At 39.4% G+C, this 15438-nt stretch overlaps 1 protein-coding gene across 3 annotated transcripts in view; it reads right to left on the bottom strand.

The window, feature by feature from the left end:
• JARID2 (jumonji and AT-rich interaction domain containing 2) overlaps positions 1-15438 on the bottom strand; it is a 214791-nt gene that overhangs the window by 41904 nt on the left and 157449 nt on the right. For all 3 annotated transcript variants that reach the window (XM_018077644.3, XM_018077645.2, XM_018077646.1), the window contains exon 5: positions 4372-4548. In XM_018077644.3, coding sequence (XP_017933133.1) covers positions 4372-4548 — 177 coding nt within the window. The remainder of the gene's footprint in view (positions 1-4371; positions 4549-15438) is intronic.

The raw sequence follows: 15438 nt of genomic DNA, 5'->3' as shown, positions 1-15438 counted from the left end.
CACAGGTCATACATCTAGCTACTGAAAATCCACAAATCCCCAAATGTGTTGTGCCTGATTTGCATATTTAAATATGTAAATTACTGCAAACCGGGTAATTTTCGTGTTACATATTTTTGCAGAAAAATTAAATGTGAAAAAATGTTTATTGCAACAATTACTGGTTCCATGGTATTTCAACAAAAGGCTGTAAATCATCAAAATAATTGCCTACCCATTAACTATTGTAGCATTCTGCCTGAAATTTTCTCATTCTGCATTTTAGCTGGATGCAAAAAATATTTTTCTTATAAATGTTTACATCTTCAGGATTTATTTCACTAAAAAATATGTGTAAGCCTAAGCCTCTGTCTTGTGTACCCACCCACAAATACCAAATGTAGTTAAAAACAAAACTTGATAAAGAATTACAACCACAAATTAAAATTTTCTCACAACACACTCAAACAGTAATGTATGTAAAATATATGCCATTTAAGCCCAAAATATACAAACACTGCATTGAACTCTATCTTGAAATAAGAAAAAAGCTATCTACGATCATTTCCTGCGTCTTCTTTGTACTACTACACATGTAAGGAAATTACTCTGCTAAATTATCCATTGCAAATTGAGAAGTGAAACATTCTTCTGTGTTTCTAGTGAGTAAGACAGCACTAAAGCAAAGTATAGTATTTCTAGCAATGCCTGCTTACTATGTGCTACTGCCAGATCTGTTTTGAAATTTGAGCCCCAAGAGGGAAAATAAAAAAGGCCTATACAATTTTCTCCCCTGCTCATTTCAGCCAAAAGTCATGCAGAGAAGTTCTTATCTCACCATGTTCGCAAAACACAGCATGAACCAGTAACCATTTCTGACCCGTAGGTTTTCTGGCACACTGGAGCTGGTTTGTTCCAGTTAAGGAGACCAGATCTGCCTTCATGCAGAAGTCCGGTTACAAATGACGACGGCCAATTGTGTTTTCCTAGATGTAAATTAGAACTTAATTGTCTGTGTCAGGCATCCAAAGACAAACAGGACTTTCCCAGGTATGCTGGCCCAGATGTGCCTTCTCTCAACCTTTGAGCTGCTGTGCTGGTGTGAGAAACATCTAATTCTGCAATCATTCCTCTTGAGAGAATTAGCCAACCATTATTAGAGGAACTGTAGCCTGCTGCATGCAATTTCAAAGTTGTCTATGCAACTGTATCTGTGTACACTGCTCCTCCTGAGGCACTTTTCCAATCCACAAGCCCTTTCAAGTAGAGTAATGCCTATCCTCTTTTGCTCTTGTGATGGGACCGATAACCCAACAACTCCCTAACTGCATCTTCCAGCTCTCTAACACAGCCTGCCTAGAAAAACATTTGGCACCTGCAAATATTTTTCTTCGGGAGCCTGAAGAGAAAACCTTCCATTGTGCCACAGAATGAAATCAAACTAGGATTTATTTAGTTGTGAGGAATTTAAAGAATTAGTTTTAAAGGAGCAGAGACCTAAGCCTACCCTCTTACCTACAACTTGGAATTTCCTCTGAGCAGCAGGGATATGTAATTTAGACTCAGTACCTCCCTGGAAAGACTTGCACATTGTTACATATCCTTTTACACACTCCCATGAATGCAGGGGAAAACACTTCTCCTGCCAAACATTTTACTTTGCTCTTTAACAGTTGGATATGTGTGCAGCAAATCAGAAGTACTATGAAAAGAGGATGAAAAGGCACAGGTAACAATTCAATGCTTTAAATATATCTATGTAAGCAGTAAGGTTGGAAGGCAACAAGTCAGTTGAGCTAATTACATTTTGTGCAGCAAGCTATGCCACGTGTTATACGTGCTTCCCATTCATACTTGGGCACTCTCGATTGAGTTAGCTGTCCAAAAGGTGTCTCAACAGGCTTGGTTATAACAAACAGTTTGGTGTGCAACCTTAATAATGCCCTATATTGGGATCAGAAGAGGATATTGACAAATGACTTCGCCCAGAAAAGTTGTTCTGGCCCCCATTTAGTAGAAAGCAATCATCTGACACTGTCTAATAACATTAATCAAGCTCTGGACCTTTGTTGTTGTATGTCATAGCAAATGCTTAGCATTTTCAGGTCCAAAGTGCTTGACTACACATTGTATATTAAAAACAAAAGACTTTAATTCATTAAAAATAGACTCTCACGCTAGATTAAGTTCATTTGCTGCACCCGTCCCTGGTCTGCCTTTGTGTGTGGTCTCATTTAAAACAGACACACATGAACCAGAACCTACTTTATTCACATGAAACAAAAATACTATTGGCTGTCAACCAACATAACAGACACTGAAAAATGGGAACACCCCTGGGTAAGGAAATTTTAATTAAAAAAAAAGAGAGAGAAGAAGAAAAAAAGAAATTACAATGATGAAGAAGCAGCAGCTGCCTTCTCTGGGAATTCCTGTTTCGTCACCTTTGTCAAAACATCTCACATTGTCTCCTATGTATTTTATAAAGGTCTTTTGCAGCTCTATTAAAGTAGCAGCTTCATTCACTCTCACTCTGATCTATATTGATAAAGATTATGAAGCCATTAGATGGCTCATTATGTTTGCCTTTACTTACCCCCAATTAAGATTTCAGGTGTCTCCAGTTTTGAGCTAATTTCAAAGTGTCTGCCATCTGGGACATTCTCAAGGAACATGATGAGCTCCTTTTGTAATGATATATCACATTTAAAACTCTAAGGGAGCAGTTCTGTTACATGCAATCTCATTTTCCATATGTAGAGTTTCGTGCCTGTTATTCTGGGGGGTTTATTTAGAAATCAGTCTTAAGCGCCGAGTTTTGATCCATGGCTAGTACAGCACTAAAGCTCCTGGTCACAGCTGACAGCTGAAATGCTATTAGACATAACATCCGCACACAATTCTCCACAAATTGTTCGCAAAAAGTGAGTTTTTGAGCTTGGGTGTGCAGTAAAACCAGATTCAGACACAGTCATGAAAAAAAAATTCTGCCGTATGTAACAAAGGCACCCTTCTATAGAAAACTCCCTTTTGAAAAGTTGAGATGAGGATTAGCACAGTGAAGTAATTGGGATCTACTAATCTCTTCTTCAGAGCAGAGTAGCATGAATGAACAAAAAAAAAGCAAGCACAGGTCACAATCATCTCTCAAAAAGTGCACTGTAGAGAGACCTTCCTCTCAGTCCTCCTACTAAAAGGGGAAGAGCTGAAGGGGCGATCACTAGAAAGAAAGATTTTCATGGTAAACTAATACCAAAAAAAGGAACAGATAGCACAGGCTACATTTTGAAATTATGTCAAGCAGAGATGGCAAAGAGTTATTATGATACAAGATCTCTTGCTGGAGAGAGAACCACAACACACAGGATACTGGCATTACAGTGGAGCATTATAGCAGGCCTAAAATTTTCAGCATGGTTTTTAAGTCTTCCATTCTATGCTAGGTGATGTTGCAATACACACAGATCCATTTTTCAAGATATGGCACGAGGACATGACACGAGGACATGACACACTGTAATGAATGCAGCTTTTACTGATTTGCAAAGAAATAACTGACTTGAAAAAGTTTTTTCCATAAAATCTTTTAATCAAGAACATGAATGTAATATCTTAATTGAGTGCAATTGTGGTCTCAATACTGCATGTGAAAAATTAAGCATTGCCCATGACATGCATTTTGATATCACTTATGGAGGCTTGTATTTTATTTAGCTTTGAAAAAATAAAATTATTTGAAATTAAATGTTGGTCACAAAAAAGCCAGAGAGAGTGATTGTGTGTCTATACATATATGTGGATGTGTGTATAACTCCAGTATATGTCTGTGTATGCATATATATCTGTCTGTAACTATCTCACAGAATCACAGGATTGCTTAGGCTGGAAAAGATCTTTAAGATCCTCGAGTCCAACTGTAAACCTAACACAGCCAAGTTCACTGCTAAACCATGTCCCCAGGTGTCATATCTACATGACTTTTAAATACCTCCAGGGATAGTGACTCAACCACTTCCTTGGGCAGCCTTGACAACCCCTTCAATGAAGAAATTCTTCCTAATATCCAATCTAAACCCTGCCTGGCACAACTTGAGGCCATTTCCTCTAGTCCTATCGCTTGTTACTCGGAGAAGAGACCCCCACATTGATAGATAGATATATATAGATATATATGTGTGTTTGTGTGTGTGTGTATAATTCCAGCCCTGCAGTTATATTTTTGCCATAGAGTTCAGACTGTCAGAAGAAACAGGTTAAGGCACACAATGCTAACACTACATCTCACTCCATCACTTTTCACTCAGATACAGAAGAACAGAGAAGGATTGAGCACATTCAGCTCATATATGTCTTTACTAGGGGTGTAGGAGAACAGCACTATTTAGGACCTACCTTGCCCATTTGGTACTTGTTTATGCGTTTTTCCTTTCCTAGGGGTTGACTGGCATGATGATGAAGCATTGTTTGTGGCTGTTTTTGTGTCTTCTGTCTCCTCCTCCTCTTCTTCTTCATCCTCATCATCCTGAGAGCTTCCAAAATATACCATGTTGCTGGGCAGGGCTGGAGAACCTGATCATTATAAAGAAATGGCCCATCAGCATTATTACATTCACTTACTGCACTAACCATATTGATCATAACCTACTTTAGTGTCATGTATAGCAAGGGAAGAGAGGGACTCAGAGATGGAAGGTCACACCAGTGCATGACTAACTAGAGGGTTTTTATTTATTAGGTTTTACCAACAGGATACGCATGTGAAAAGCGGGGTTCTCCCCCCCTCAAGCACATTCTATTCATACTTCAGACAATCAAACAGTCTTGCTATAAACCCTAATTAATAGCTTTGTGTATTCAGGAAAAGGACTAATGCATATGCTTAATTTCAAATGCGTGCTCAAGTGCCTTACTGAAGTCTTAACACACAACTAGAAGCTTACAGCTTTTCCAAACAGAAGAAAAAAAGAACAAAAAAACAATCTGCACCATGGCAATATTTTTAGGTTATCATTACAATAAAGCATCAGCACTTAAACTTCACAATGCTTTGAAGACCTCTACAGTACTGCACACAATATTTTGCAACATTCTGCAGTGTGAAACAAAGAGAAAAACCGAGACATTGAGATGCTTATTTGCCTAGCTGATTCCTGGCAAAGGAGAGAAAAGAGCAAAGGGCTCCTGATTCCCTGTGTGCTCCTCTTGAGGATGTTGCTTCTCTTGATTACTTCCCATGATACTCCTGTGATTTTTAAATGTACAAATACTGCTGACAACTAATGGACACTATCCCTTGTGCCCAATATCATTCTATTGAAAATGAGTCTCTGTCTATCCCCTGGAGGGACACGTGCCCTAGGAGCCTTCTACTTACTCCCAAGGAAAGAATTTTTGGTAAAGAAAGGGGAAAAAATAGAGTCAACAGATGTGGATAATGGCAACTCATCGCTTCAGTTAGTTATTTTCCTGTAGCTAAATAAAACAAAAAGACAGAGAGAACTGGGCTACAGATCAACAACGCAAGGTAGTGGCTATTTAGCTGGTGCTGCCTTAGGAAGCACTTCTGGCTTCAAGCTCTTCAGAACTGCAATTCTGTGTTGTGTTTGGTTTTTGAGCTGTTGGTGTTGCCATTGCCAACAACTAACTAAAGCTTTTTTGGAGGTCGCATATTTTCTGCTCCCATCAGCTTTGTACAAAATACTTGTAACTATAAAAATTACATTTTAATGAATGGATACCTAAATATGGCACAAAAACTGGGATGGGTTGTTTCTGCGATGAATCATCCTTTCCTAACTATACTGGTTTTGATAGGGATGGAGTTAATTTTCCTCATAGTAGCTGGAATGGGGCTATGTTTTGGATTTGTGCTGGAAACAGGGTTGATAACAATGGGATGTTTTTGTCCATTGCTAAGCAGTGCTTGCACAGAGTCGAGGCATTTTTTGTCCCTATTTTTCATGCTGCTCTGCCAGCAAGCAGCTGGGGTGTGCAAGAATTTGGGAGGGGACACAGCCAGGACATCTGAGCCCAACTGGCCAAACAGATATTCCAGAGCATATGACATCACTCTCAGCAATAAAAGCTGGGGAAAGAAGGATGAAGGAGGGGGGGAACATTCAGAGTTACAGCGTTTGTCTTTCCGAGCAACCATGAATATGTGATGGAGCCCTGCTTTCCTGGGCATGGTTGAACACCTGCCTGCCAATGGTAAGTAGCGAATTCCTTGTTGGGCTTTGCTTGCAGCTTTTGCTTTATGTATTAAACTGTTTTTATCTCAACCCACGTGTTTTCTCAGATTGATCCTTCCAACTCTCTCCTCCATCCCACTGAGGGGGAAGTGAATGAGTGGCTCCGTGGGGCTTAACCCCCACCTGTAAAGACCTTTGCTCTTTGCCTCTATAAGAGCCCCTTTGGAACTGTGGTTGCCTCTGGGAAAAGCAGAGAGAAACTCCTCACCAGCATCCTGTGCTGTGCATAACTGGTGGCCCTTGGACAGCTACGAGAAACACTATAGCAGCACCGAGGGCATGATGATTCTTCCCCCCTGAAACAGTGTACATATTAATCCATCCAACCTAGTCATAAACGTATGGACACATATGGCTATCCTAGGGGGAAAGGCTTTTGCATGTCACAACCTTCATATTTATATAGACTAATGACCAAATTAAGACTGATGACATATTTCATGGCATGGAAGCTGTAGCAACTTACAGAAACAAAAAATCTTCACATTTTTTATGCAAGCCTAGAACTTTTTGGCACACTCAGAGCAATTAACCATAGCAGGTAAAAGGTGGTGAAAGGCACAGGCACATTAATTCTTCTGCTCAGAGGGGAGTTTTAAGTCTCAACAGCAACTAACTAGAAGGATCTAAAACAGTTACTCTAAGATAGTGCTGCCTAAAAAATAAATTTTTTTTTCTTCCATCTAGGTACCCTATGTGTAGTATGGATTCAGAAGCTGGACACAAGTGCATCAGTTCTTAGCAGAATCTGAAGTCTAACATCATCAGTGCATTGACAAATGATGGCATAAAAGAAACTCACTGTTAGAAACCCTCAAAATTAGATTCAAACACAGACTGAAATCTCCCTATTATAATTAGAGAAACAGTCAGAAAATTTACCCTTCTGAGACACTGAAATAGGAGACTAGATACAGTGTCTGATCTCTAAGCTTCATCTTCCCTACAATCTTCCCTACTTTTGGCAGTAGCTTTCAACAGCAACCAGCAAAAAAAGTATCATCTGCAATGCAAATGTTGTTATTACAATAGCAATCTTTTTTTTTTTCCTTCTTTTTTGCTAAAGCACAGAATAAAATATAGTGCTCTGTCATTCTGCTTAGAAAGGAGGGAAAGTCCTACCAAGTCTGAGAGCAGGCACAAAGTTCACCTAACTCCTGGCTGTAATCTCAGTGCATAAATCTTCTGTCAGAATGACATTTTTTAATTCTTTCCCATCAAGAACTATGAACAACAATGGTTAAACTGAATTCCTGGGACAGCTGGGACTGCTCGGGAAGCATATTTCCAGAGAAATTAGACTAGCAACATCCAATAACACAGGAGAGTCCTGCTAACCCTCTTTTTATTGATCTAAGTGCTCTGCAATATGAGACCTTGGAGAAAAGCTGGCGTTCAGTCTGGGTCTCCTCCCCTCCTTCTCATCAGCTTTTCCTACATATTTATTAAACTTGACTTGCCAAACAGAAGGAAAGAAAAAAAGTCTGGACTTGCACATTTTTGTTCTATTTAAGCGTTGTTATGGATGGAAGACGCTGAAAGAAATCTAAAAGCTCTGAGTTTTTTTGCTTACATTTTATATTAAAACTATTTTTATCATCATCTTTTATACTATGATTTCAGTTCTGGAACAGCCTCAAATAATTTGTTCACAACTATGTGTTAAACTGGTTAAAACCATTTTCACTTTAAGGCTATATATCTAAACATGTCCAAAAGGCTGAGAAAACACTGATTTAAAATATTGAAACAGGCTGTTCAAGCTCAAGATACTACAAATTCCCTTTATGAGCAAACTGAAGGGAAGACAAGGCTGTAAGTACACTGTGATTTCATTCAAACTAAAAGAAAGACAATTATGTTTATTAGACAACACCTAACTTGTGAGTGGTTTATGTGCATTGCTGGTTTACACCAAGATAAGAGCTAAGAACCCTCACTCAAAACTCCTCTTTTGGAAATAATACTCTGACCTCATGACTGAAGAACTAATGAAACTCATACGAACAAAGCTGCACTGTAAAGAACGTAAGCTACGTGATCGCTCACCTTCTTTATTATAATAATGATTCCTGTCCTAAATATGCCTCATCCTCTCTGAGACCAGACAGGATGCGCATATGATGCCACAGCCTATCTCTACAGGGGACTCCATTTGCTACTCAAAGATAATATAAACAATACTAAGCACTGTTACTGTAGTCATGAACGGTCAAGACCACTGGAGATGCGAAGAATGTGTGCTCAAGAGCTGGTTTGTTTTTTCCAACTGTATCAGTTGGTCAAATAAAATATATTGCCCTTCCTCGTAATTCTGGCCTATCTTCATGACAAGTTAAGAACATGGTGGTTTTCCTTACAGTTCAGAGTTGTTGCTCTCAGGTTTCTCCATGTATAACAGATATTTATCATGAAAATGATGTATGTTTTACAATGAAAATTATGTATGACAGCCCTCCAAAATGGCATGAGAATAAGGAAAAATGCAGGTTTGCCAGATGCATACATACACACACACACATGAACAGAACATACAGTTGTAGGCGTTTCCTTGATATTTTAACTTTACAGAACACTATTCTGCATGTTTTTGTCTTTGCCTGGATGCACTCAGCAATAGAAACCCACAGAGCAGCTATGCTGGGTCCTTCTTGCACATATTTGCCAGCCAGGCAGCAAGAGTGAAGTATTATTCCTCCTCTTCTTCTTGCTCTCACTAGCACCAAAGTATGATTCTCAAAGCCTACCGAGGGCAACCTAAAGAGTGACATTAGAATTTAATCAATAACCAACAGCAAAAGAGAAGAGCTACAGTGCTCCAGATAGAGGGCAACATCTGGGCCTGGGAGGTGGTGCCTGCCAGATCTCAGTACTCTAGGTATATAATTCCCCATTTCCTCGCTTTCCATCCCCAAGAAAACACCAGAAAAATCTGTGAAAGGGTTATGAGAGCCTGTGGCTGTATTGAATTTTACAAGTCTCCTTCTGTGCTGGGAGCCCCCAAGTTGTGCAGGCAGCTGCTACCATGGGCATTGCAGTGGATGAAGGGGAGAGCAGAGGAGGAGGAGCCCTGCAGCACCTAGGGAAAGCACATGAGCAACCCTCCACATAGATGAACCCACCCTGCCATATACCCGATCAGCAGGTGCCTGAAAAGCCCACTCACTCAGCAAATCTGATGGCAACTAGAAATTATATTTACTTCTCACCACTTATTTAGAAGACATTTCATACAAGGAACCATCTAGACTGTTAGTAGTTGTGTGGACATTTTTCTTGGCATCAGAAACAGTCCACAGAACATCTACCTCCATCTGGCCTCTTGTTCTTATTCTGGTGCCACCACCTCAACTGTGGCAGTATAATTTTTTTGTGAGGCCATGTGGTGAATTGGATCAGGGAACTGATTCAGATTAAAATCCCAGACTAAGGAAATTAAAGTCCATTAATAAAGCTATAACTGTAATGTAATGTTACAAGCTCTCAAGAAGAGATTTGGAAAATTTCTATGCACGCTTTTTCTTATTGAATGTGTAGCATAATATATCACTTTATGTTATTAAACAAAACATTAAATGCAGTATGTTTCCACTTGTGTAGAAGCTGCACGTTTTATATTCTGTCCTGATGATGTCTAGGCACACAGTTCCTAAATGCTTTTCTTTTCCCCTCAAGACAGTTGATTTGTTTTGCATCAGTATTTGCACAAAAGCATGTGCCATCAGCAAAGATCTGGATGAGGCAACTGAAAAATGTTGGGAAGGAAGGAGAAGCCATGGTAGAAGCAGTAAGCTGTAAGAAAGAGCATGCAGCAGCAGCAGCAGCAGAGCAGAAGGGAGGGGCTCAGATGTGCTGGGGCTGCAGAAAGAGGCAAGTGGCGAGAAGTACATTAGCAGATGGACACAAGATGCAGGAGCAATGGGAGAAGGAAGATACTGAAAGAATTACTGACATTCGATAGTAACAAATACAGCAAAGCAGGAAGGACACTCCTGTTAAAGCTGTTCAATACAAGGTATCTGTCTGACAGTGCTGTCAACCTGCTGCCCTCATCTGGACATGTGCCACTCACCCTTTCTTGTTCAACAAGTCTCCCAGTAGAGAGCAGAAAAGCTATGCCAAAGCCAGGCAGAAACCTGGAGGGAACTTCCCAGCCCTCTTCCCCTCCTCCCAGTCACTGGGGAAAGGCCAAATTACCAAAGCTGGCCCTCATAGTGCTATTTTGAACAATTTTTCATGGCTTTTTGAACAATTTTTAAACAAAGTTCCATGGTTGACTAAGGGATTGCAAGCCATACAGAAAGCCTGGACAGATGACACAACCCCGTCTACCCTCTCCTTACCAGAGAACAGGAATTACTGCTCTTATGATAAGATACCACTGTGTGTGGTAAATATTGAGAAAATCCTTAATGGTGAGTTGTCCTTTTTAGAATCACTCATCATGGTTACAACGAGCTATGAATTATTACAAAAAGGGAGGACAGTCGGCTCTTTAAAAAAATTAGATTTTAAGTATGTTTGGTAACTGTTTCCATCAGTATCTACAGTTTCATTACTGAAATTCTCTCTCGAGTATTTTTGTCTTCCCTCCTATTGTGAGACCACACAAAAGAAAACCTAACTATGTAGGAAAAATGATTACCACAACTACACACAAAGTGTGGTGTAATGCATATGAAAGGATGACAAATGTATTTCATGTCCTCCGTTATAACAATTTGATGCTTATACAACAGTAAGTACAAAGTAAAATATATTTTTTTAAGTCATGGTGCTGCTTTTAGCAGTTTTCCTAGAAAGATACTACCCTTTGCATATGAAAAATTCAGGCTTTCTACTACCAGTAGGCAGAACTGATGCTTACACAGCCTGTACACACAGATGCATTGACCTCAGCAGCAAGTGCCTGATTAATAGAATAAACTATACTCTTTTTCAGCCATTTTATTTGACTAATGAGGTTATTAAGGGTTTTTTTTATTATTGTTTGATGAATGTGTAGTTTTCCCTCCTAAATTACGATATGTTTTGTTTCTCATTAAATTACATTAACTTTTGTCTTGGACTAGCTAAACACATTAAAAAAACCTCTGAATTTGGATCTGAAGAGTGGAATCAGAAGTATGGAAAGTGCATGTGCTTTGCCAAAAATACTATTTCATTACTCTTCAGAATTAGCTGGCAGTGTTTCTGCAATATTTACTGAAGTACAAACCAAATGTTTTCATCTGGACAGGATTCAAGCCCTGGTATGTTACAACCACAACAAAAATCATCTCAATCCAAGAGCCTTCTCTGTAATTTGGGCTGTGGTTTCTGCAAAATTGGAGGATTCTTCTCCATGAATTATTTACACCAACTCCCCCTCTAGCTCCTCTCTTTTTTTTTCCTCGTAGCAATTAAACATAACCCATATGTGCTTTGGAAAAATCCTAAAACAATTTAAGACATCAGAATGATTTAAGTACAAGGCAGGTCAAGGTATGTGGGACTTAAGCCTGCCCCAATAAATACATGGCATGCCAAGCCCTACAACAAGCCACGTCCAGAGGTCTGGCTTCTCCAACACGCAGCCTCATTTTGCGGCTGTATGCAGGTGGAAAAACCTTGCCTCTCAAATGCTCCTGATGTGCTGGCATCTCAGTGCTTAAAATTTAGGGCCTGCTTCTCATTTGCTGTATGTCCTACTTATTACATTTTGGCAGGACAACACCAAGTCCCTGAAGTGCAAACAAATGTCATTTATGCCCACACTTTGTGGTTGTTTTACCAAGCAAGGCTAAAGGAGAACAAACTGCATAAACTCTAAAGGAAAGAGCAATTGTACTTCACTTGTGAGGAACAACCCCAGAGGGAGCTCCCTGGTGCCTGAGAGAGAGGGAGGAAAAGGCCATCCCAAGCACAGAAACAAAACAGAGCTCAAACACAGTGATGCCCAAACTCTTCCCTCCCCTGTCATTGCACGAATCACAAGGTGCCTAGTGTTATGGCTAACTTATCAACTAGTGTAGCAACACAAAGCCCATTTTCTTCTCGGTCTGTCCTTCAAAGTAGTAGAGCTAAAACCAAAAAGCCAAAGAAAACTTTTCCTTTTCAAGGGAAATGGAGTAAGGGTGGGGAAATGCGTGAAACTCTGGCAGAAAAAAAAAAAAGGTTCACTTTCCAAACTTAACAAAACACACACCAGACTAACAGTACTCAATATTAAAAAAATCAGGAGTGCTTCTCAAATCTACAATTCATATCCAACAATCTCAAGGCAATTTACCTCCACTAACCTGACTAGATTTTACAGTGTACCTCAAAACCAACCCCTTCCACATACACTTCAATCCCCAACTTTACATTCCCCTCCACCATTCCCAAAAAGCTACTGTTTTATATCTAAGAGATTCTGGGCCCCATTCCTAGCACAAAATAAGCCTTTTGGAGAAACACTGAACCTATGGTATATTCACAGGTTACAGAAGTGGGTTCACAGTTTTCTGGCTGGCATGAAGAGCAGGAATTGCCTTTGCCAGAATACTTTACACTGCCTGCCTGGGCAGCGAGGTTTTGAACTGCTGCTGCCATTGCAGCACTCGGATTTTATGCCAGTAGCTCATCCATAATCACCATCCCGCTACGTTGATTTTATACAGACTTAAATATTTATCCTCATTTTACAAAAAACTAAGCAGCTTGCTGAGGGACTCAGAGTGAGTCTGTGGCAAATACAAAGGCTAAACCTCTAGATTAGTCTCCCATTTCAGTCAGTCAACTTCATCCTGTGGCTTTTTGCAGAGGTAGATATTGGAATCATTAACATCAGAAAGGCACCCAAAAACTGGAAGAGCAAGAAAAAACTTTGATTCAGCTGTAGTACTCCACACAGGATACTCTATCTTGCTTCAGCACCTCTTAAATCTCCCAGTGGACACACAGTGATATGAAGTAACATTTTCACGTGCCTAGAGGTCTGGCCCTCCAGCAGCACTCTATTCCCCTGGGAAGGAATAATGCAGTGGTGGTGGTCACTAGGCTCTCTATGTGTACTTTACACATCTTGCTCACTGTGAACCTGCATAATCACTTCTTCCTGCCAACAGTGATTAAATTACTCTTGTCCTAAACCACCATGAGAGTTACTTACTAGTTCAGAGCAGCATATTCCACAGGTGGCCTAAATGGTTGCACATGAGAAATATCCTATATTCTATACTTCGATATTACTCCTAACTTTAAAAAAGAACTTAAAAATTGTGAGATTACAGTTACAAAACGCAAAGTTATTTTTATTAAATGGTTTGTGCAATTCAGATTTAACACCCTGAAGTTTATTCTTCTCTTTTCAATCCATTCTAAAATTTTAGTTTCAAATATTAAATGATTGAACAGCAAAATCAATAAAAACCCTTCTTCCAACAAATTATTGTACATCTGCGTGTTGTAATACTATTTTTGAGTTACAGAAACTAACCTAGACTGCAAAAAAGCTCTTTTTTTTTTTTTTTGACAGCATCAGCATTTCATTGCTTTGCTTCCAGCCTAATCAACTTGTTGTGCTATTGAATCTGCTTACTCTGATGTGGTGAGCATGTCTCCATGGTGGCAATGTGCTCCGGTGCTTCAAGAATGTGATTGATTCAGTCAGCAGCTCTCAAAGTACAGTGTACCTATTGACACTGAACTAGCAGGCAAACATACCTTCTGCCTTGTTAAAAGATACAGTGGTTTTCTAACATGCCCAAACTCAAGAGCCCGCAAGTTTTGGTTTTGGGGTCTCTCTGGCTGTAAAGGAAAATCTCTGCAAGTATCAACTGACACCTATTCAACCTCTCCTATCAAGACTCCAAGGAGAAGACTGGGATCAAAGCTCTTTGAGCCTACCACCCAAACACAGGTGTTTAAAAGAATAAAATGTCTATTTAAAAGCAAACTGTGAGAGGACTGGAGCACTGGGAGTTAAAAGTTACTGAAGTTCAGACAAACATGCTATAGTGAATTTTTTTTTTATTTTGCCCTATTGTAATAAATCATCAGATCATTAACTCAGCACAGTACTCAAATAAAAAGAACAATCACACATTTTGCAGAATAGAAGAACCTGAAAACTCAATTTGTGAGATCTCAATTAAACCATCTTTATTTAGGAATCCCTGAAATTCTCTAGCATGTAAGTCCCAGAGGCTCAGCTTAATTAGAAAATTGATCATGGGAAAACTTCTTAAAATGTAGTCTCCTAATCATAGCCTTCCTGTTATCAACTTTTGCCAAAGATCTATTGCTCCCAGGGAGTTGTTTCTCCTTCCTCCTTTAACCCATTATTATTTGACTCACAATATTTTAACCCGTAAATAATTACAGAGTGCAAAGGTAGCTTAAATGCACTGTAACAGAAGCTATTAAGAAAAATATGATCAGAGGCAGAAAATACAGTAAAAGTGAAAGCTGTTGTACAACCACACAGAGATGACACACTTGTATCTACACGCCGCTGAAAGATACTAATTATGCCTCTGGCAAAGGGCGTACGGGCTCCTTCAAAGAAGCTATTTAAAGATAAGAACACTGCAGACAAACACTTCAGAGATATCTGTGCTATTCCCTTCCTTCTTCTGGAAATTCTAGGTCACAATTTAATAAAATAACCCCCCCACACACTTTTTAAAAAGAAGGATTTTAAAATAATAGCAGGCAGGGCAGCCTTGCCAAGTCTGGTCAATTAGATGTATTCCAGGGTGCTCAGGTATCCATCAACTGTTACAGCTTTTTCACTCTGCTCCAATTACCTTTCAAGAAGTAATTAGTACATTGTATTATCGAATCAAGAGTTTAAAAAACAAACTAATTAAAAATATGTCTACAGCCTTAGTATTCTGAATAATGAAACCAAGCAGGTCATCTTGGTTAAATTATTTCCCTTTGAAATTAGGGGGGCAGGTACATAAAAATTATTTGAATCATTAGATTTTTTTACATGTAACAGGACAGGTAAATGGGACTTCTTCTCCCTAGTATGGGACCTTACATATGTCAAGGGCCTTTCTTCCACACTGTTGCATGATAATATTGCTCCATCACTGATCGAATGCAGCCGCTCCCACTTAAAATAAACCCCACAAGAGCAATGAAGACTGAACTTGTAGTGGTGATGGGATTTTTAAATTTCTCTACTTAAAAACAGAAAATCAAAGTACATGCTTGACATGGTGGTATTCGGTCA

This window comes from Manacus vitellinus, unplaced genomic scaffold (genome assembly GCF_001715985.3).
Source record: "Manacus vitellinus isolate BGI_N305 unplaced genomic scaffold, ASM171598v3 scaffold_39_pilon, whole genome shotgun sequence".
Lineage (NCBI taxonomy): Eukaryota > Metazoa > Chordata > Aves > Passeriformes > Pipridae > Manacus > Manacus vitellinus.
This window is presented reverse-complemented; position numbering and strand designations above follow the sequence as displayed.